The 23,014-nt window shown below is 41.2% G+C and overlaps 1 protein-coding gene and 1 non-coding gene across 2 annotated transcripts in view; both read right to left on the bottom strand.

Annotated features, from left to right (window-relative positions):
- The window catches only part of TRANK1 (tetratricopeptide repeat and ankyrin repeat containing 1), an 84,009-nt gene that overhangs the window by 32,274 nt on the left and 28,721 nt on the right, over positions 1 to 23,014 (bottom strand). The window contains exons 8-11 of the mRNA XM_021666560.2: positions 14,338 to 14,508; positions 5,207 to 5,368; positions 2,126 to 2,380; positions 62 to 238 (exon numbers count right to left, since the gene is read on the bottom strand). Coding sequence (XP_021522235.2) covers positions 62 to 238; positions 2,126 to 2,380; positions 5,207 to 5,368; positions 14,338 to 14,508 — 765 coding nt within the window. The remainder of the gene's footprint in view (positions 1 to 61; positions 239 to 2,125; positions 2,381 to 5,206; positions 5,369 to 14,337; positions 14,509 to 23,014) is intronic.
- LOC135268192 (U1 spliceosomal RNA) lies at positions 18,605 to 18,766 on the bottom strand. Its single transcript, XR_010336473.1, has one exon. It is a non-coding gene; the product is annotated as a U1 spliceosomal RNA (small nuclear RNA).

The following is a 23,014-nucleotide window of genomic DNA, read 5'->3' as shown; positions in this document are numbered from 1 at the left end:
AGTTCTAATATCCAGCCGCTTTCTCCTCAAGGAAAAGGCTGCTTAAAAAACAAGGGCTTACCTTTGATCTCTAGAAAGATGTGGAGTGCCGCATGCAAAGGCGTGTCACCTTCCATGAGAGAAATAGCACGGGGGTCTGCGCCCTTGGTCAAGAGAAGGAAAGCCAATTCGAAGTCCTCATGTTTCAGGCACATGACAAGTGGCTTCTCCTGGCTCTCCTGAAGACCATCGGGCAAGGCTGGGAGGGGGCAGAAGGAAGGGCAATGTGAGCAAGCACAGCCTGGCTCGCCTGATGAGAGAGGGGCCGCTTCAGTTAGTCGTTCAGTGACAAGGGAGGAGCTAATGCTTCCGTAACTTCCAAGATCCTCCTACCAGCACCCACTCTGCAAGGCAAAGGCCTCCCCCAGTAGCCTCGCCCCGGCCTCCTCTCCACCTCCCCACCACAGGAGCATAGTTCCCACCATTCCCACTGTCCTGGCATGAGGACTTAAACCCAACCCTTGGTTATTTCAGGTAACACCATACCTGAGACGGTCAGTTTGAGGATACTTTCTACATGCCTTGCTTTTTTTTTTTTTTTATTATGATTATACTTTAAGTTCTGGGATACACGTGCAGAATGTGCAGGTTCGTTACATAGGTATATATGTGCCATGGTGGTTTGCTGCATCCATCAACCTGTCACCTACATTAGGTATTTCTCCTAATGCTATCCCTGCCCTAGTCGCCCACCCCCCGACAGGCCCCAGTGTGTGATGTTCCCCTCCTGTGTCCACGTGTTCTCACTGTTCAACTCCCACTTACGAGTGAGAACACGCTACATCACTTGCTTCTGAGCTCTTATTCTCAACTGCCATCTTCCCTGACACCTCTCCACCCAAAATCACCTTCTTTTTAGCTCAGTTCACACAGCCCCTCTGCATGGAAGTTCCCCAACCTCCACCAGAAGGCAGACCCCCCAGTGTGGATCTGCAGTCTCCTGCACACGCTTCCAGCAGCTGTGCACTCACCTCTGCGGACTTGGTTCCTAGCACCTGATCCTGAGACGTGCTCTAAAACTGCTTGCTGAATCAAGGAATAAAACAGGAATTCCATGACAGCCGTGGTTTCCAGACAAAGAAAGTAACACTCCACTTAAGGAAGGAGTTTAAAGAAATAAATTACAGAAGCAACCCCATCTATCTCCTGAAAGCTGTGGATGGAGCCAACACCTAAAGGCTTTGCACAGTGTGTGGCACTTTGAGGGCTAAGGATCAATGTGCTATTGATAACACATAATGTCTCGTGTGTTACTGTTATATCTTACCAACTATGTGTTATTGACAACATATAACCTCTTTTCCCATGAAAGACATTGCTTCTTATAGCACAAAACAAGCAGAAAACTACATAGCCAAGGTACTCTTCTAAAAGTCTGCACACATTAACTCATTTAATATTCAAAACAGCCCTAAGAAAGGGGGCCTATTTATTCCCGTTTTACCAATGAGGAGATGAAGACATATATAGCCTGCCTGAGGCCACACAGTTAGTAGTGGCATTACTGGGGTTGTGAGGGACAGGGGTGGGAGGATTTTGGTGTTTCTAAATAAGCTTGGAAATAAAACCCAATTCAGCAAGATGTCTCCACACTCCAGACACACACCCAGCCATGCATGACAGTTCTGATTAAAGCAGCAGATGCTTCCACCCACAATTACTTGACCGTTTCTTTAAAAACAAGCATCTCGAATTCCAATCAGTTGATCGGAAAAGAATGTCACAGAAGTGGACAAGGATCCACACAGCATATCCACTGCAAGTCAAAGCCTAGCCAGAGGTCAGGAGGAAATGACTGCTGTGGGCCAAACCAGAGCCAAGGAGCCTCCACACACCTGATGTTTCTCATACAGGAGAAAGAGAAAGGTAGTAACTGGAATTCACAAAAGTGCAGAGTTCCTCAAGGGCAACTCACTTAGAGGGCAGTAACCTCCATCACTGTTTCAAAACAAGAATACACAGGGGAGACAGTGAGGGTGAACTTCATGGTGCCTCCAAAAGCAAGGGACAGGCAGGGAGTGGCCTGGACTCCATCATGTGGAGAATGTGGACAAGTCTCCAACGCTCAGCATCCAGTCACTCTCACCTCCACTGTCTATCAGGCAGCCCAGAAGCTGTGTCTTCCGCTGGTCCCAGGTGCTGAGGTGGGGGATGATGGTACAGATGTCGAGGTCTGAGAAGTTGCAGTCTTTGATGAAGCAATCTCCAAGTGGAGGCTCTCCACTTACTTTGCGGGTCAGCAGCAGAAGCATCTCAGGCCATTTCTGTTTTTCCAATAAGAATTTGAAGAAGGTGCTGGCACAGTCTTGATTAATGTCACAGACCAGGTCAGGAGGAATTTCTTTCAAAAATAAGAGGAAAAACACATTCCAAAAATGTTCATGATTCCTCTTCTTTCCCCAACCACAACCCAACATCCATATATACTTAACATGGATTACAGGTCAGTCCTTTTAAGCACTGGGGATACCACAAACAAGTAATTAATTAATTGGGGCATGTTGCTTAACCACTCGTGAACATCAGTATAAACACTGACCTTGAGACTTCATGGGAAGATTAGAAATACCCTCTGAAGAATACAGGGCCTGGCCCAGGAGGCAAAAGAATGATGACTGTGTCTTAAAGCAGAATACTTGAATTCAGAGTATTCTACTGAGATCAAAAGGGCAAAAGCCTGATCTGAATTCTGCATGATATTAAGAGTGTCCTCTCCTAATAAACACTGAAATACTGAGAGACCCTAGAGAACAATTAAAAAGTCAAGAGCTGTAAGGTAACCATGAAAGGATGGTTTATCCCTCAGTTCTTAATTTTTTATCATGATAAATAAATGTTTCCATCTGATCTTTAGATGTCTAGAGACAGGATAAGGGTTATCTCTCTTCATACGGCTGGTGAATCTCCAGAGTGGAAAACATTTTAAACACATCTTCAGCAAGTAGGTGGCCAGATTTAGCAAATAAAAACACAAGATGCCAATTAAATTTGAATTTTAGATAAACAACAAATAAATTTTTGTGTAAGTATATACATGCAATATTCGGGGACATATTTATACTAAAAAATTATTCATTGCCTATCTGAAATTTAAATTCAACAGGGCATTCTGTATTTTGTCTGGCAACCCTACCAGTAAGAAAGCAGGAAGAGCAGAAGGGGAAAAAAATCAAGGATTACCTAAATAAGAGCAACCTGATTTGCATTTGCTAGTTCTTGCTTCCCATCTTTCTCCAAGTTTTCTAAAATGAATATTCATTTTAATATTTAAAATGTTCATTTTAAAATAAGAAGAAATTAAATATAGGCTAGTCTATCATCTTATTTTAACAGGAATCAGAATAAAAGTGTAAAAGGCAAACTACTTAAATAGGCATTTGCAATTTTTGTCCCCCAGAATCTATTTGCTCACCTTCTGGAACAGCCCTCTCCCACCTTCCGGCACTCTCCGTTGATGCAGGGATGGGAGAGAGCAGCATGGGATTTGGTCCTAAGCCAATCAAGCATCTCCATCCTTCTGATCACAGTTAGGAACAGAGGTACACACCGTGATCAAACGTGAGACCCAGGACATTTGTTCAAACCACTGGGAGAGAAACAGAGGGGTCCACAAGTCCAGAAATGCGGGACAAGTCAGAGATTAGAGACCCCAATCTCATCTCCACAGAGTCTGCGCTGGCAGCCAGCTGGTGGACAGCTGAGTGGAAAGGCGGGAGACGATGGGTCCTAGTGACTGTGGTGAGCTCCCTGAAGCCAGCCTGGCATTTTTATTATGAGAGCCAAAAAAAGTCACTTTTTTGCCAATTTTTAGCCCATTTGAGTCTGTCATTTTCAATAGGAAGAGCTATAAATATCCTACCCTATGGCCAGTTATGGATACAAAAAGGAGGAAAAAAGCAAAAGTGAAGACAGAAAAAAGTCAAAAGGCTTGGGTGGATTAGAGACCCACTCAGCTCTGGAAGACAGCTGAGGGAGGGACCTTCAAGAAAGGTACAGAGAGTAAGGAGTTAAGAGGAACAGGGAAAGTAACGAGGCCGAAGCGAGAGAAAGAGAAATCCACACCAACACACACGATACCCTCCAGAGAAACAAGAAGGCACAGGAACACAGGCCATAAGACACAACCGACACTGGAGAAGCACATTCCCATCGCATGGGCTCTTATGAGAATTTTACCAAATCCAATTAAATAAGATTTTATTTCCACAACCCTAAGTATAAATGAGGACAGTCTTTATGGGTCATAGAGCAAATGGCGTTAAGTCCAAAAACCAAAGGCTCCCTAGATGTGGTTTGTACAGAATGTCTATATCTAACAGAAAGCGGCCCCATCCTAGAGTGTGTGTAACAGGTATGCTGGTTATCTTTGACTCACTGATACCTAAGGAAGAAAGGCTGACAACCTAGCCTCATCCCAGCCCATCCTAACAGCTAACAAGTACTGGCATTTTATGTGCAGGACATTAGAATAAGTGTCCTATATCCATTATCTCCTGAGGTTATTTCCCTAGCCAAGGCAAGGGATGAAGAAACTGAAGATTAAAGAGGTTGTAACTGGCCTAAGGTCACAAATCTGGTACTCGAATGCTAAACTCCAAGCCTTAAATACAATCATCTGCTGCATACCCTGAGTTCTTTGGGTTTCTCTAGCCATGCCTTCCTGCGCTCTTTGTAAAATTGAGACAACTCAGCCTTATGAATTGTCAGTTTTAAAAATACTAAAGTTCATCTACTTAGAATTTCTAGAATCTTCCCAAATTATTAAAATTTTTGTTATCTAAAGTTCTTTTCAGGAAGTTTCCTGATTTCCCCATAATGAAAAAGAACACTCAATTCTACAATAACTTTATATACTCCAACATTAGCCAGTATCTACAGAAGACAGAAACAGCTGTAGTACTTTTTAAATGACTGTATATGCAAAGAGAAATTCTAGAAGGACACATAAAAACCTAGTAACAGGTTGTTCCTGGGGATGGAATTTAGGGGTTGAAGTTCAGGGATATGTAATAGATTTTACAACAAAGAATGCTCTTTGCTATCTGAATGTTTTACCTGTAGATACATTACCTTTATTTTTTAAAATTAATTTTTGAAAGATATTAGACAAGAATTTTGATGAACATAAATCATCTTTAACATAATTGAACGCTGTGAAAAAAATTACCTTGGAGGGTAGAGAGCAGGCGCAAGAACCTCTGAACTACTTCCTGCTTCAGAAAGTTTTTATGCAATAACCAGTTTCCTGAGTTTGCACACGTCACCAGCTGCTCCAAGACCTTCCTGAAAATGTCGTTTTCACTAGCGGGTCCATCACCATGGCTGAATCCTACAAAACAGCACCAGGTGATGCTTCTGAATACAGAAATTGCAGCTGTTACAGATTGCAAAAATAACCACAATCTCCAACCCTCCACATATTCACATGCTGTGCAATGTGACTTTGCCGCTCCTCCCATCAAGAAGTGGAGCCTCTTTCCCCTCCACCCTCCCCTGATTCTGGCCTGGCTTCAGGATTTGCTATGACCAATAGAATGCAGTAGATGTGATTTTTTTTTTTTTTTTTTTTGAGACAGAGTCTCACTCCATCACCAGGCAGCAGGCTGGCATGCAGTGGCATGACCTTGGCTCACTGCAACCTCCGCCTCCCGGGTTCAGGCAATTCTCCTGCCTCAGCCTCCCAAGTAGGTGGGACTATAGGCGTGCACCACCACGCCCAGCTAATTTTTTTGTATTTTTAGTAGAGACAGGGTTTCACCATGTTGGCCAGGATGGTCTCGATCTCTTGACCTCATGATCCTCCCGCCTCGGCCTCCCAAAGTGCTGGGATTATAGGCGTGAGCTACCACGCCTGGCCCAGTAGATGTGATTTTTGTGCCAGTTCTGAGCCTGAGCCTCAAGAAACCTTGTATACTTCTGCTGACTCTCTTGAGGCTCTGGCCTCCATCGTGTAAACAAGTCAGGCTAGCCTGCTGAGAGATAAGAGACAACAGAACACAGGGAGGATCAGCCTAATCGTCCAAACTGAGGCCCTGCAGATGTGAAAGAACACAGCCAACATCACCAAAGACTGTAGGAACAGCCCAGACTATAGTGCTGACCCATAGAATCAGGAGCTAAACAAATGCTTGTTGTTTTAAGCCACTAAATTTGGAGTATTTTGTTATGCAGCAACAGATAACTGATATAACAATTCAGGGAGTGACAGCAGGAAGAGGGCTTAGCGCGATAGCAACATCCAGCTACATGTCAGCCACCCAAACTTTTATGTCTTATTTGCAAAAAGAAAAGGCCAAGTAAGAAGCCATCTCTCTGGCCAAGACAGGGAAAACAATATCTTTTTCATTCAACTTATTTGATAAAGTAGTCATGATGAGAAAACACCTACTGGCTGGGACCAGTGACTCATACCTGTAATCTCAGCACTTTGGGAGGCTGAAACAGGGGATTGCTTGAGCTCAGGAGTTCAAGACCAGCTTGAGCAACATGGCAAAACCCCATCTCTACAAAACGTGTGTGTGTGTGTGTGTGTGTGTGTGTGTGTGTGTGTATACACATATACATATATATACACAAACATATATACATATATTTAAAAAATAGAAAAATTAGCCAGGTATAATGGTACATGGCTATGGTCCCAGCTACTCAGGAGGCTGAAGCAGGAGGATCACCTGAGCCCAGGAGGTTGAGGTTGCAATGAACAATGATTACACCATTGCACTCCAGACTGGGCAACAGAGCAAGACCCTGTGTCAAAAAAAAGAGAGAGAGAAAGAGAGGGAGAGGAAGAAAGAAAATACTCACTGATGAAATATTGAGAAAAAGGACAAACTTTTTTATTAGGTATCAAAAATTATTTTTAATTAAAATGGAATCTTACTGAACAGATAAGGGAGCAGAACTGGACATTTATTTTCACATTAAATGAAAAGAGCCTGGCCCAGAGTAACACTAGCATGGTTGTGAAGAGATGAATGAATGGCCAACGTCACGTTCTACCTGAGTAGGAATACTTTACAAGAGACAGACTATCTGAAAATGGGAAAAAAATTGAAAGCATCCTTCAGTCAGTTCCCCGGCAGCAGACACTAGATTTGCGTGCAAGTGGTTTATTAAGGAGGAAGACCAGCAGGGGAGTAGGGGAAGCAGAATACGGGTGAGAGAGGAAGCCAAGAACAGGTACGCACTCAGGCAAAGTCCCACAGAGGACGGCCTTGGCCTTATCCCACAGGAAGGTTCAGGAGCGTAAGTCACACTTCAGAGTTGTCCCTATGCAAGGCAAAGGAAATGGGCTTTCATATTCTCGCATCTATCAGTTACTAGCTACAGGCTGCCTTGGGACAATATAAATTCCCAGACATTTCTGATTTAAAGAAGCATGAGTAAAACAGGCTCTGTAAGCCAAAGACACTCCCTTGAAAACAAGCCTTGGGTGCTGGCTTTTCAAACTGCACACACCCCAGTGTCAGGGGTCACTCAGAAATGGTAAAAGGGATCCAAGGAGATCCAGGCAGAACTCCGACATCTGCTACACCTTCTCACACACGTCTGAATCACATTTCAGTAAATCAAGCCAGAACGCCAGAAACATACACACATCCACTTCTCGGGCAAATGCTCATTGCCCTCTCTAATCTAGAGACGTTCAAGTGCCAGGCAGAAGGAGGATCCACTACAGCATCATCCTCCAGAGAACAAAAATGATAATCATTCAGCAAAGAAAGTCCACATCACCTTGGCTGGAAGCTCACTGAGATAGAAAACGTGTGTAGGAAAGCAGTATCTGGCTAGCATCCCTGGACTTTGCCCTGCCATCTTCAGCCTAAAATACCTATGAAGACACAAAAAACGATAAAAACTCACAGTACAGAAAAACAAAATCAGACCTTTGGTAAAAGAGAAACTTCCTTCACTATCAAGCTGATGGAAACTCGCTGCTTGTCTGCCTGATAAAAGCTTTGCAGAAACATCATTCTTCCTCCAGGAAAATAAGTTTAGTAAAAAACTCATGAAAATGAACAGAAACATACTAAGCTCAACAAAAGAGACAATTAGATGCAGCTGCATAATAAATACATGATTACATGGTTCAGGCTTGTTAAGAAGGCAGATATAGATGAGCAAAATATTCAAACATCAGGAAAGAAATCAGAGAATGATACAGATGGAAACTTGCTAAATACTGCCAAATGGTATCCCTGGGTAGGAGGGCTGTGGGTGACTTGTTTACTTCACTGATCTTTTCTGATTTTGTTTCTAAATTTCCTATAAGCTTAAAAAGAATCAAAGGAAACATCAGGAAACAAAGTTCCTTATGCATTATCATCAAGAGTTCTTAAAAAGATGACTATGTAAGTACTGAACAACAAAAGACTGAGTAAGAATGTGCTAACATGTAATCACAATAAATTTGTTTTTATATAAAACTATACTTTTACAAATTTCCAACAATGATCACATTTAGCAAACACAGCAGGTCCTCCAATAACATTTCCTTCAACAGAGTTTCATTATAACATTGATGAGAAAATAAACTGAGTCCCTGCCAGGGTGAATGTGTGGAACGGACATGTTCTTCCCATGTTTGCATGGATTTTCTCTAAGTACTCCAGTTTCCTCCCACACCCCAAAGATGGGCACGACAGGTGAACTGGCATGTCTCAGTTGTCCGAGTCTGAGTGAGTGTGGATGTGTGAGTGAGCCCTGCAATTGAATGGCATCCTGTCAAGGGCTGGCTCCCACCTGGCTCCCCAAGCTGCCAGAATAAATTGGCCACCTGCAACCCTGAACTGGAATGACTGGGTAAATACCTTACTCGTTTTTATTAACCTTTCTTAAATGCATGTATGGCTCATATTTATTTCCATGCTTAAAATTAGAGGTGTTTTGATCTTTATTTAGAAGTTTGCTAATGCTTTTGTGACCAAAAATATGCCCCAGGAACTTAACTCTTGTTATCAACTAACCTAAGGTAAAACTGGTTTCGTTACACATTTTCCTTAAAGTCGGTTTCCAATAACCTGTTGATAACATTAAGAGAAGACTTACTGTGTATATATGCAGATTGGAAATTAAAAATTAAAATGCTCTTCTGAAGTTGCAACCATAGTCAGAAGTAATATAAAATAAAATAAATTAATTCAAAAAGAGATTTCATTTTTGTCCAAAATCTTTTTATAAGGTTTAAAAAGCAAAACTGTTAGGTTTTACTACACATATTTATGTTAAATTTACATTCTCATTGCATTTCTATAAAAGGGAATATAAATATATAACTAGAAATGCATGGAATAAGACTAAATGACCACATCACAAATAGAGTAGTTTTTTTCTGGCAGGTACTATTATAGAGAATTAATAGTTTCTTTCCTACGTTTCATACATTTTCTAAATATAGATGAATTTTTAAAAACTGGTTTTGTAAAAAGGAAGAAATAGGACAGACATCCTTTAAGTCAATACCCCATGCCTGCATTGACTGAAGGGGCACTGTCCTGGTGCTGAACCCGCCAGAAAGCAGCTGGCTCCCCACCTGAGGACCAGAGAGATAAGGCTTCAGAGGCCTCATGTGAGGGACTCGAAAAGGCCAAGAACCAGTGAATCAGAGAGAAGATCACAAACAACAGTGAGGAAAGCAAAGCTTCCAATCTTGCAGCTCTTGGTCCTAAGAAAAAAACTGAGCAGCCACGGCAGCTAGAGAAAGTGGACATGCTGCCCTCTGGTGGTGGCTATGAAAACTGGCTAAAGACAGTTCTATAATCTCGACTATTTAGGACTAAAGCCTTGCTCCTCAAAGTGGTCTCTGGAATGCCCTGGCAGTGAGTGAGAAATACAGAATCTCAGGTCCTGCTCTGAACCTGCTGAATCAAAATGTGCATTTTAGCAGGCCCCCAAATGATTCATGTACATGTTCAGGTGGAGAAACACTGGTTTAGAGAACAGCAGAAATCTTTAGCGAGACCCTTTGTTTCTCACCTAGTTGCCAAAAGCAGCCCCATCCTAAGAGATGAGCACTGCTATTATCAGCAAAATGGGGTACAGCAAACTTTAGGAAGAGTCAAGGGAGAATATCTTTCATCACAGTCTGTAAATTGGAATGTTCATTCATCCAGATGTAACACAACTCATATCCTAATTTTACTATACTCAGGACCATAGATGTGAAAAACAGATGTCAGGCACCAGTACAGCTCCCTAGCAGCAGCTCTTCCTAAAGATAATGAATGCTTCCATCTGTCCCTTTAATGGATTAGGATGGGGAAGGACTAAGGTCCTTAAAAACAGTAGATCCACCTTCATTCCCATGGACCTGGGCCTCCTCTTTTGATTCTCCCGCAGTCTCCTCAGCTACTGTTCTGGATAGAAAGACTTTCTGGGGGCTAAAGTCTAAAGCTACACTATCCCGTACATGGCCACTAACTTACATAAAATTACAGTTAATTAAATAAAATTAAATTTCTGTTTCTTCAGATACATGAGCCACACACATTTCAACTGTTCAACAGTCACATGTGATGAGTGGCTACTATATCAGACCAGAACAGGTAGCTGAACATTTTCATCATCTCAGAAATGTATATTTCACGGACCTGGTCTAGAAAGGTCCCACAGCTACACGTTAGGTTTTATTTGTGCCATCGGTAAAATCTTTGAAACAAAACGTATGCATATAACTCCATACAACTCTCTGGATGTATAAAGGAACGATATTCAGTACACAATTTCATTCAAAGATCATCACTTATAGAGATCACATTTAGAGAATGGCCTCTCCAAGAGTTCTACTGCTGGGCCAGGCACAGTGGCTAGTGCCGGTAATCCCAGTACTTTAGGAGGCTGAAGGGAGTGGATCACCTGAGGTCAGGAGTTCAAGACCAGCCTAACCAACACAGTGAAATCCCATCTCTAAAAAAATTCAAAATTAGCCAGGGGTGGTGGTGCACGCCTGTAATCCCAGCTACTCAGGAGGCTGAGGCAGGAGAATCGCTTGAACCCGGGAGGCAAAGGTTGCAGTGAGCAGAGATCGTGCCATTGCACTCCAGCCTGGGCAAGAAGAGCAAAACTCCATTTCAAAAAAAAAAAAAAGTTCCACTGCCTAGAATACTTTGAGAAATATATGATTGCACCTTGCCAGCCCTTCCTGATTAACTTATCCTCTTTATAGATTTTTTTTTCACTAGTTCCTTTCACTCATGTTTCTCTATAGTCTTCCAATATTCTTCTAGCATGGCAAGAAAATCTGTGTGACCAATGGTCTGGAAAACTTTACAGTTTTCTAACATCCAACAAGTTTACCATTGAGTATGGAGGGCTTTAGGCTTGACTGCATTCACTAGTGTCACAGGCTACCTGGTGAACCAAATGGCAAGCCTGGAATGATGCACAGTGCCCTCTGCATGCTTTTCTGCCCAGCAAGTACAGGTGAGTTCTAATGAGTGAAAAGGGGACACGCTGCGATTCTACTGAGTCTATTCTCGATTCCAAACCCAGGTCACAGATTTAACTGGTGAAGGAGACAGAGGAGAAGCGAGAGCAAGAACCTTGTCTCAGAAGATGAGGTATTTTTAGGATTAACAGATATTCAAGGATTCTATTATGCAAGAAAACTAAAATAAAATAAAAAAACTAAAACCTTAAAAACTAAACCAACATGAATGACTTATGCTAAAGACTTTAACACTAAATGAACATGCACAGTATTCTAAGAACCGAGATTAAAATTAACAAAAGATAAAATTTGCAGGCCGGACGCAGTGGCTCATGCCTGTAATCCCAGCACTTTGGGAGGCCAAGGCGAGCAGATCACAAGGTGAGAAGATCAAGACCAACCTGGCCAATATGGTGAAACCCTGTCTCTACTAAAAATACAAAAAATTAGCCGGGCATGGTAGCATGCCTGTAGTCCCAGCTACTCGGGAGGCTGAGGCAGGAGAATCACTTGAACCTGAGAGGAGGAGGTTGCAGTGAGCTGAGATCGCGTCACTGCACTCCAGAGCAAGACTCCACCTCCAAAAAAAAAAAAAAAACAAAACAAAAAAAACCAAGCAGCTTCAATCTCCCTCACATAAAGCTTTTCTCACTTTGGTTGGCAACTGCAATAATCCACAGTGAGCAGACTATGTCCCAGCCCAATGCATGCCCTCTACAGGTTGCCTGCAACTTGCTGCCCACTTGCACATTCAAGGGAAGGAGTGTTTCTAGGAAAGCACATTTAAATAACTGCAAGAAATGCATGCTAACCACCTATTGAGTGTTAATCAATCTAGTCCATCAATCATAAATATAAACCATCCAAAGAGCAGAAGATAATTAGGGAAAAAGAATAGCACAAAAGAGAAGCAAGAAAATAAGTCGGGCCAGGAGAGATGGCTCACACCTGTAGTCCCAAAACTTTGGGAGGCAGAGGCAGGTGGATCACTTGAGGTCAGGAGTTCGAGACCAGCCTGGCCAACGTGGCAAAATCCAGTCTCTACTAAAACTACAAAAATTATCCAGGCATGGTGGTACACGCCTGTAATCCCAGTGACTTGGGAGGCTGAGGCAGGAGAATCGCTTGAACCTGGGAGGTGGAAGATGCAGTGAGCTGAGATTGCACCACTGCATTCCAGTCTGGGCAACAGAGCCAGAGTCTGTCTCAAAAAAAAAAAAAAAAAACGATGAGTCTACTAACCCCAAAAGTAACATAAATAATCCAGATAATTCAGGGAAGAAATAAGAAAGTTTTTTTTTAATTATTTGCTTTTTCAAATGCAATTCAAGATGTGGCAAATATAAAGCATGCATAGCTGCTATAGATAAGAAACAATCAGAACAAAAAGAGTTCCTAGAAATTAAAACCATGATTTTCCAAATTTAAAAACGCAGCAGTGGACAAGCTGAATTATAAAAGAAGAAGTTTCAGACCAATTTAAAGATCTGGGAATAAAAAAGGAGTAGCAAGGAAAGGTACAGAGACATATATTATAAATTCAAGAAGCTCATCCATTTAATAATAGTGGCAAAGAGAAAAGAGACTTGGAGGGGAACAAAATAATAGAAGATAATTTCCCTGAGCTAAAAAACAGAAGGCAAGAGCCACAGGTGCCAAGCCAGAAGAATGAGGAAGGACCCATGTCTAGATACCTACTAGGGAAATTTCAGAACTCCAAGGACAGAGAAAATTCTAGAGGGGGAAAAAATGAGACTGACATCAGACTTCTATTGGTAGCAATGAGGGCTAGAAGATAATGAAATAATTTACACAAAGTTGTGAAGAACAAGGTTTTACAGTTTATTTCATACACCTAAGATACCATAGAAATTGATGGAACATACCAGAAAAGGCTGCCATTAAACTATGACACATCACCGTTCTCATCTCAAAGATGTTAAAATCAGGGAGGGGAGTGTAACTTACTCTTAATGAAATACAATGCCTATATTCAGACAAGTTATCCATCAAGATGAGAATAAAAGAAAGACATTTTCAAAAATTCTGTAGTCTACTATCTATCCCTCCTCCATGAAAAACTTACTTGACCAGGTATTCCAACATATCAAGAAGGAAATCTATGTGGATAACATTAGCCATAGGAGTCACGTATGAGTGCAAGAACTACAAGAAGTATAAAAACATACACACATTTCATTAAACTGAGATGCTTAAAGAGTATCACATTTAAAGAGCAAAGTTTTGAGGACATTTGGTGATTCTTTTCTATGGGTCTGGCCATGTTACTAGTTGTAGAAAGAGTAACATTTACATAATTACACTACCATGCAAATGTCATTCACTGATTTTCAATTTTTAGAATCAATCTGTAGATGAAGCATGAAAAACTTAAGAAACAGAATATAAATGATACAAATAGCATTACTACACAAAATCCAACAAACAGGACTGACACCGCCTAGCACTTCAACTTTTACACATCCTGTCAGCAGGTGCCGTCCCAAATTGATAAATCAAGATATAGATAGATATATGTAAATTTTAAATTGTTGGCTATAATTTTTTCTAAAGAATAGACTTGATTTTTGTTATCTCATATTCTAATTTGTGTGTGTGTGTGTGTGCGTGTATGCAAAGGAAAAAAAATCACCCATACTGTCCAAAGGTGGACTTGGAAAAGTTCCCAGAATGACGTAGCATCTCTCTAAATAAGAGATGTCTCATTCTATCTTTAAAAAAAAAAAGTTTTTGAAAGATTGGTAGGTCTCACATCCATATATACCAAGAAGAGATAAACTGACTTGTATCTAATACCACAAAACCAGTTTTATCCCCCCAAAAAGTTAATTCACTGAAAGCTATACCTGATAGGTCCTTAGAACACGTAGCTAGCTTTTCCAAGTGACTGTTGATTTTCTCAATGGCTTTGAAGTTCTTATTCCTCTTCAGGACATCCACAGCAGACCGAGACTGTCGATCCAGCAAAGTGGGATCTGCTCCAAAGCGCAGGAGCATCTGCACATCCTCTGTTTGTCCTAGGGTAGGCCAAAATGAGAAGGGGGGTTTGTCATGGTTCCTTCCATAAGGAGATGTCCCCATGAGTGCTCTTCTCAGTCTTCTCCCAAGCAGCCCAGGGCAAGAGGACCGGGGTCCTCTGTTCACGGAGCCTGAACTGCTAGCCTCAGGTGGTCCACCCAACTCCCTGAAGCAAGGAGTCCTGTGTGGAGTAGGAAGGACAATAGCTTTCAAGAGGTTCAGAAGTACGCTCCTCTCTACCTTTCTCCCCTCTCCTTGGTAACAAGCAGGGAGAGGGGGAATCTGGTTACTAGGCAACAGTTACAGCTGTAAGGATAACATCAAGCTGTGACTTCAGATTTCTTTATTCCTTTGAGAGGAAACAAAATATTCTTCCAGAAGAAAAGTCTGCCTGGAGACAGGACATGAAAGCAGCGATTGCTTTGGCATCAGGGGCTGTTTTTTGTCACTGTTACCACCCTCCTAGCCCCAATTCCCTGGCTGCCAACTCCATTTGCTGCTCTGATTTATCTGTTTGCCGAGTATCAAGGTATCTCTGTGGTCACAGATGCAACTGTTTGCAGAATGAAACAGGTATATCCCTGAGGGTACACAAAGACTTACGTGGGCACAGAGAGTTAAATGAATCAGTACCTAATCTCACTTCCGTATGTAAGCTTTCCTAAAATTCACCTCCTGAGAAGGCAACTGCCCTTCTCCCACTTTACAAAACATGTTTTAAGTCTTATTTCCTACCCATGGAGAATCTCACTGTGGTAAGCAGAATTCTAAGCCCCAAAGATTCTTGACCTGCTATACATCCACACCTTTTCCCAGTTATTCAATCAAATACCAATCTAGGTGCTGCCGTGATTAAACTTTGCAAATGAAACACAGGTCCCAAATCAGTTTACCTTAATATAGGGAGATCATCCAGGGAGGCCTGATCTAATCACATGAGTCCTAAAGGTCAAAGTTCTGGAGATCAGAGATTCAGAGTAAGAGAGGGATTTCATGCACAAGAAATTCTCCTCTGCTGGTTTTGAAGATACAGGAGACAGAAAAAGGAATCTGTGTGGCCTGCAGAAGCTGAGAGCAGCCTCTGGCTAATAATCAGAACAGCCTCTGGCTAATAATCAGAACAGCCTCTAGCTAATAACCAGCAGAGAATCTGGGACCTCAACCCAGCAATGGCAAAGAACTGGATTCTGCCACAACCAATTGAACTTAAAAGAGGGTCCAGAACTCCAGATGAGAACACAGCCAAAGCCAACACCTTGATTTCAGCCTTGCAAGACACTGCGCAGAAAACTCAGTCACATCATGTCACTCTACTGACCTAGAGAACTAATAAATGGGTGTTGTTTGAAGCCACCAAGTGTATGGTGACACAGCATAACTAGAGTATACGGCCCCAAAGGAGGTAAAAACTCCTCACCTCCAGGTTATCAACCCAAAGGACAATTAACACTGACACCTGCAAAACCTCCTTTAAAAGGCACTGCATAATCCAGCCCCTACCCACTTCCCCCCAGAATTTTATCTTTATGTTTAACAATTATAGAAATGTTACTCTATTTATGTTGTTTTGATAAGCTCCATATTGATAATCAGTAATAATTCAATCCAGAAAAAAAAGTAATGCTTAGAGCCTTACAATCACAGAAATGTTGGAGGGCATCATTTCCATTCTATTAAATACAGGTAAAGACATGAAATACCAGTTTTATTTTTAAATATCAATGTGTACAAAATTATAAAAATTATACAAAATTCCAGATGTCAACTTAAACACATGCAGAGAGGTACACAGGTTTTCAAAATTCTTTCAGGGCATAAGGAAGCAAAATTTGAAAACCACCAACAAATCAGAATTACTTTTTTGTCTGGCCAGTATCCATTCTTCCTTTTTCTGAGAATCACTCGGTCTTCCTTTGAGAAGGCACCTCCTCTCTCTCAGTCTTACCTGATTTGATGGTGTGAACACCAGACGGACAGACACACACCCCTGCAACAACCACATTCTCTACCACTTCACCAACCCCCAGGTCCAGGAGCTAACACTTCCCCAGGTTCTGGCCACTCGGATAATTCTATTCTTCTGGCTCTGTCCCATACCCTCTTCCAGGGGCTAAATCCTAGCCAGGGTCTTGCCAATCAGATCATTCCATTCTTCTGCCTCTAGTGATTAACTGGTTCATAGAGAACATGTGACCAAAGTCAGTCTCTAAGACACACTAGGAGGACTTGTACTGAACTATTGGGAGGAGGTATCCTCTTTGACCGAGACTGACAAATCAGCACAAAGTAAGCCTGAAGGTTCCGGTGGCCTTAATTGAAAGGCAGCCTGTCTAAAAAAGATCCTGACAGAAAGAGGAAATAAATACAAACAGCTATTGATGAAAACAAACAAACCCAGCGGCTCTCCCAACACCACTTTCAAAATGAACATATCAAACATGACTTTCATTAGAATGTAGTTATTTCCTCACACAAAGGACTAAGAGACAAGAGAGATTCTTGAAGACAGCTTTGGAGCAAGCACCTGAACCAAACTTTGGAGTCTTCAGTCACATGAGACAATAAACTCTCTTTCTTGCCTAAACCAGTTTGAATGTAGCTTGTAACCAAGACAGATGCCATGACCCAACCTCACTTCAATTCTAGGAGCTAGCCATATATCTAGGCTTGGGTTCTGCTGCTGCCCAGCTCTGGGGAGTTCCTGAGTCTCTGCCATCCTGGGCCTCTCAAATCACTAAGCACCAGAGCCAATGAGACCACTGTAACAACAAGCACCCACCTCTCAAATCACTAAGCACCAGAGCCAATGAGACCACTGTAACAACAAGCACCCACCTCTCAAATCACTAAGCACCAGAGCCAATGAGGCCAATGAGACCACTGTAACAAGCACCCACCTCTCCAATCACTAAGCACCAGAGCCAATGAGACCACTGTAACAACAAGCACCCACCTCTCAAATCACTAAGCACCAGAGCCAATGAGACCACTGTAACAACAAGCACCCACCTCTCAAATCACTAAGCACCAGAGCCAATGAGACCACTGTAACAACAAGCACCCACCTCTCAAATCACTAAGCACCAGAGCCAATGAGGCCAATGAGACCACTGTAACAAGCACCCACCTCTCAAATCACTAAGCACCAGAGCCAATGAGACCACTGTAACAACAAGCACTCACCAATCTACAAACGAAACTGAAGATTTCTAAGGCCCTACTGACAGTGCAATTTTTTCAAATGGGTTTAAAATTTAGACCGACTTAAATAATCTGGAGAGTTCTTGATTCTCTATGTATCAAAAAATACTTAAGAAGAAGATAATAAACTCACACAGTGTTCAGGCAACATTTCTGGGGTTTAAGTTAGCAACAGCTTTCAAAATCCAAATACATACCAATATGCTGACACATCTTAAACATACATGCTTTTACTTGGACATCACAAAATATTTGCAGAAAAAAAATATAAGATATCAGTAACATTCATTCCTTGGTGCCTAATAGACAGAGGTAGAATAGAGACCCTTGATGTATACATTTTGTACCTTTTGATTTTTGAATATATTTAAAATTTCAATAAAATTAAAATACATCCAAATAAATAAAATGTACAATTCCTTCAAACAAGCTATTTCTCAACTAGGAAATCATCCTATAGATACAATCCCACTGATTCACAAACATGTATGTAGAAGAATGGTCTCCAAGCATTGTTTTCAACTGCAAAATGAACTAAAATACATTTAACCATCTATCAGTAGCATATGGTCACAATAGAGTATTCTATGAGCTGTTAAAAAATGAAACTGCCATGCAGATACTATTAGGGAAAGATGACTAAGATACACCGTTCAGTGAAGAAAGCAATTTGCTGAACAGAATGTAGAGTGTAGCTACATTTATATTTAAAAAGGAAAAAACTGGCATTATTAATATACATTACTGAAAAGACTCACAAAAAACATTTTAGTAGTTGATTTTGCAGAAAGAGATTTACTTTTCATCACATTCTTTGGAAGTGTCTGAATTTTTTAAAGGAATATAAAACTATTTATTGGCCATCATTCACCAGTATTTTTTTTTTTATACACCAGGGGAGAGCGTGAACGCAGTCCCCACTACCACAAATTATGCAGTCAAGTTTCCCACATTTGGGGAAATCGCAGGGGTCAGCACATCCGGAGTGCAATGGATAAGCCTCGCCCTGGGAAAACCACCTTTGTGATCATGGTATCTCCCCTGCCAGGTAAGTATTCATTCACCAGTATTTTAAATAATAAACGATATACAGTTGGATAACATTCTGATTAATGCAGAGTTGTTTTTCCTGGCTTTTGCTGAACTAGTAAAGCAAATACTGAAAAGACTGAGCTACATATAAGGAATGAGTTGAGGTAAAGAAAAAACATGGGAGTCAATTATTTAGATCCAGGGTCCCCAGCCCCTCAGCCGTGGGCAGGTGCTGGTCTACAGCCTGTTAGGAATTGGGCCGCACAGTAGGAAGTGTGCAGAGGACAGCAGCATAACCGCCTCGGCTCCACCTCCTGTCGGATCAGCAGCAGCATTAGATTCTCAAGGAGTGCAAACCCTACTGTGAACTGTGCATAAGTGGTATCTAGGATCTACACTGACACTCTTGAGAATCTAATTTATTATGCCTGGTAATCTCAGGTGGAACAGTTTCATCCCAAAACCATCCTCCTCTTCCACCCCTCCACCACACCACACCATCTGTGGAAAAATTGTCTTGCACAAAACCAGTCCCTGGTACCAAAAAGGTTGGGGATGGCTGGTTTAGATTACAAGAGTTTGTTCACTCATTTATAGCAGTAGATCCTAAACTGCCAACATCTTTAACCATCTGATTAGTTTCCATGAGCAACGTCTTAGATATTCCATGAATCATGATCTTTCAGTCAATGTAGCAACAGGGATTTCAACTTACACGTTCTTACCTCTAAGTGAGAGCTACACAACTAGAATACATGGATACCAGGAGAGAAAAAGACACTAGGGCCTGCTTGAGGGTGGCGGGTGTAAGAAGGGAGAGGATCAGAAAAAAACACTTATCAGGTACTAATCTTATTACCCAGTTGATGAAATGATCTTTATACAGAACCCCATGACACCCAGTTTACCTATATAATAAACCCGCACGTGTACCCCCACCAACCTAAAATAAAACTTCAAAACACAAAAAAAAGAAAGAAGAGAAATGGCTCACTCAAAGAACCTTTTTAAATGCCCATTTAACTGTCTTATTTATTTAAAACATACTAGGATTAGTTTAGTTTCCTCATCTGGATGGGGAGGTTCTTGGGTTGTTGGCAGTAATAAAATGTTTCTTTAAGGAACTTTGCAAACAACTATTGCATTTGTAGATATGAATGCTTTTAAATTATCAATTTAAGGCCAGGTGTGGTGGCTCACCCCTGTAATCCCAGCACTTTGGGAGGCCGAGGCGGGCGGATCACCTGAGATTGAGAGTTCGAGACCAGCCTGACCAATATGGAGCAACCTCATCTCTACTAAAAATACAAAATTAGGTGGGTGTGATGGCGCATGCCTATAATCCCAGCTACTAGGGAGGCTGAGGCAGAAGAATTGCTTAAACCTGAGAGGCGGAGGTTGCAGTGAGCCAAGATCGCACCATTGCACTCCAGCCTGGGCAACAAGAGCAAAACTCGGTCTCAAAAAAAAAAAATCAATTTAAATTGTCTGATTAATTAGAATCATTTATTTCACTTAATATGCATGGCTTCAGGAAAATTTTCAATTTACCAGGAAGGGATTTATCTCTTAGGTTGCTCAGAATAATGGCATATTAGAAACATGGGCTTATCTGGGACTTCTGTTTTGACAGTTGTTTGAAAAAAAAAAGGAAAACTATTACGTGTGCATTTTACATATACAGACACAAAAACAAAACCACCAGAATGATCCTTAGGCTTATGAAAACCCAAGTTATGATTGAGTAATGACTATGAAAATTTCCCCCAATATTTAGAAAATCTGTTCTCTACTGCAGAGGAAATAATACACCCTGGTATCGAATGTTCTTTTCTGATAAGGGAGGCAACTACAGAGACCTTTGTCTCTCTGTTCAAAGTAAACAGAGCTATTGATGGGAAAATAAAAAAACCAACAACTCTCTCAACACCATTTCAGAATGAACATATCAAACTTGACTTTCACTAGAATGTAGTTATTTCTTCACACTAGTAAATAAAAAACCAGGACCCAGATTTTATATATCTCTATCGATAGATAGATAGATATAGATATAGAAAATCTGTTATATATATATATATATATAAAATAATGTTGACAATTACTAGCCTCATCTTCTGAGCAAGAATGCCAAGTTAGTCTTTCTTCATAAAAGGCAATTACAATTTGAGGACATTTCATACTTGTCTCTTTTGCCAGCATCAATTTGGTCTCATCTGAATCTCATGAGAAATATCAATTCTCCACTGCTGTCTGTGGCACCAATTATTCCTTCAGGATTAAGACCTCTAGCAAGCTCTCTTGGTTTCTCAGTAGCATCTCTTTCCTTCTTAGATTTGCTGTCATCAGATTCACTGTGAGATAAAGTATTTTGTACCATCCTTTTCTTACTTAATTTGAGAATTAATAAATGCTTCAATTAACTCTGGAGAATCTAAATTTTCTTCAGGTTCCCAAGCATTGTCAGCATCTGTAAATCCCTTCCAGTGAGGAAGTAAGGAAATATTCCACTTTCCCATTTTCTACACATCGATGTACTACTTGCACTTTGGGACGCCGAGGCAGGTGGATCTCCTGAGGTCAGCAGTTTGAGACCAACCTGGCCAACATGGTGAAACCCCGTCTCTACTAAAAATACAAAAATTAGCTAGGCATGGTGGCACACGCCTGTAGTCCCAGCTACTTGGGAGGCTGAGGCAGGAGAATCGCTTGAACCTGGGAGGCAGAGGCTGCAAAGAGCCGAGATCACACCACTGCACTCCAGCATGGGTGACAGAAAGAGACTCTGTCTCAAAAAAAAATAGTGTATAATTTAATCAGTTGTAGTATATTCATGAAGTTGTACAACCATCACCACTATACAATTCCAGAACATTTTCATCACCCCTAAGATGAATCTCATACACATTAAGTCTTTCTCTACTCCCTTCCCCAACCCCTGGAAACCAGTAATCTAACTTTCTGTCTCTAGGGACTTCCTTATTCTGGAATTTCATATAAATGGAATCACACATGTGGCCCTTTTTTTTTTTTTTTGAGATGGAGTCTTGTTCTGTCGCCCAGGATGGAGTGCAATGGCACGGTAATCCCAGCTACTCGGGAGGCCTGTCTCAGACTCCCGAGTAGCTGGGATTACAGGCATCTGCCACCAAGCCCAGCTAATTTTTGTATTTTTAGTACTGACAGGGTCTCATCATGTTGGCTAGGCTGGTCTTGAACTCCTGACCTCGTGATCCACCCACCTTGGCCTCCCAAAGTGGGATTACAGGTGTCAGCCACAGCACCAGGCTGAACATGTGGCCTTTTGTGTCTGCTTCTTTCACCTAGCACAACGTTTGCAAGGTTCATCCATGTTGTAGCACGTATCAGTACTTCCTTTTTATGGCTGAATAATATTCCATTGTAAGGATATGCCACTATTATGTTTATCCATTCCTCGGTTGAAGGAGATTTGGGGTGTTTCCACTTTTCTGGCTATTATGAATAATGCTGGTAAGAACAAGTATGTACAAGTTCTTATTTGGGCATGTTTATAGTTCTCTTAGGTATATACCTGTGAACAGCATATCTGGTCTTATGGAAACTGTTTAACTTTCTGAGCAACTGTCAGCCTATTTTCCAAAGCAGATGCACCATTTTTCTTACCCACCAGCAATATATGAAGTATCAAAGTTTTCCATTTCCTTGTCAACATTTGTTGTTATCTTTTTTTATTTTAGTCATCCTGGTGGGTATAAAGTGTACTGAAAATTTTTAAACTGGTTTTCAGAAAGGTGATTCAAAGAAGCCTACAACACATGAATAGGCAAAGAGATAAACAGAATAGAACAGGAAGTTCAGCATTAGTGGCATCTCAGATTACTGAGGTTAAGACAGACTTAAATAAATACTGCAGAGACAAACAGGTAACCATTTGGAAAAAAGAAAGCTAGATTCTTACATTAAACTACAAGGGACCAAGAATCTAAATGTAAAACAATGAAACACTACAGTCATCTGAAGAAAATACGGATGAGCTCCTCTTTAACTTTGGTGTAAGGGAAGACTTTGTAACTCCAAATCTGGGGGCAATAAACAATAGGTGGATAAATTTGACTACATAAAAACAAATTGCATGACAAAAAACACCAAAGTCAGAAGACAACTGACAAATTTGGAGAAAATAACGCAATATATAACACAGACAAGAGCTGATGAACAAAAAATTCTCAAAAATTAAGGACAAAGGACCAAACTTTGTCCCAAAAAAATGGGAAAGAGACATGAACATAA

Source organism: Aotus nancymaae, unplaced genomic scaffold (genome assembly GCF_030222135.1).
Source record: "Aotus nancymaae isolate 86718 unplaced genomic scaffold, 86718_ANA_hifiasm-v0.15.2.pri h1tg000038l, whole genome shotgun sequence".
Classification (NCBI taxonomy): Eukaryota; Metazoa; Chordata; class Mammalia; order Primates; family Aotidae; genus Aotus; species Aotus nancymaae.
The sequence above is the reverse complement of the archived record's forward strand: the minus strand, read 5'-3'. Positions and strand labels throughout refer to the sequence as shown.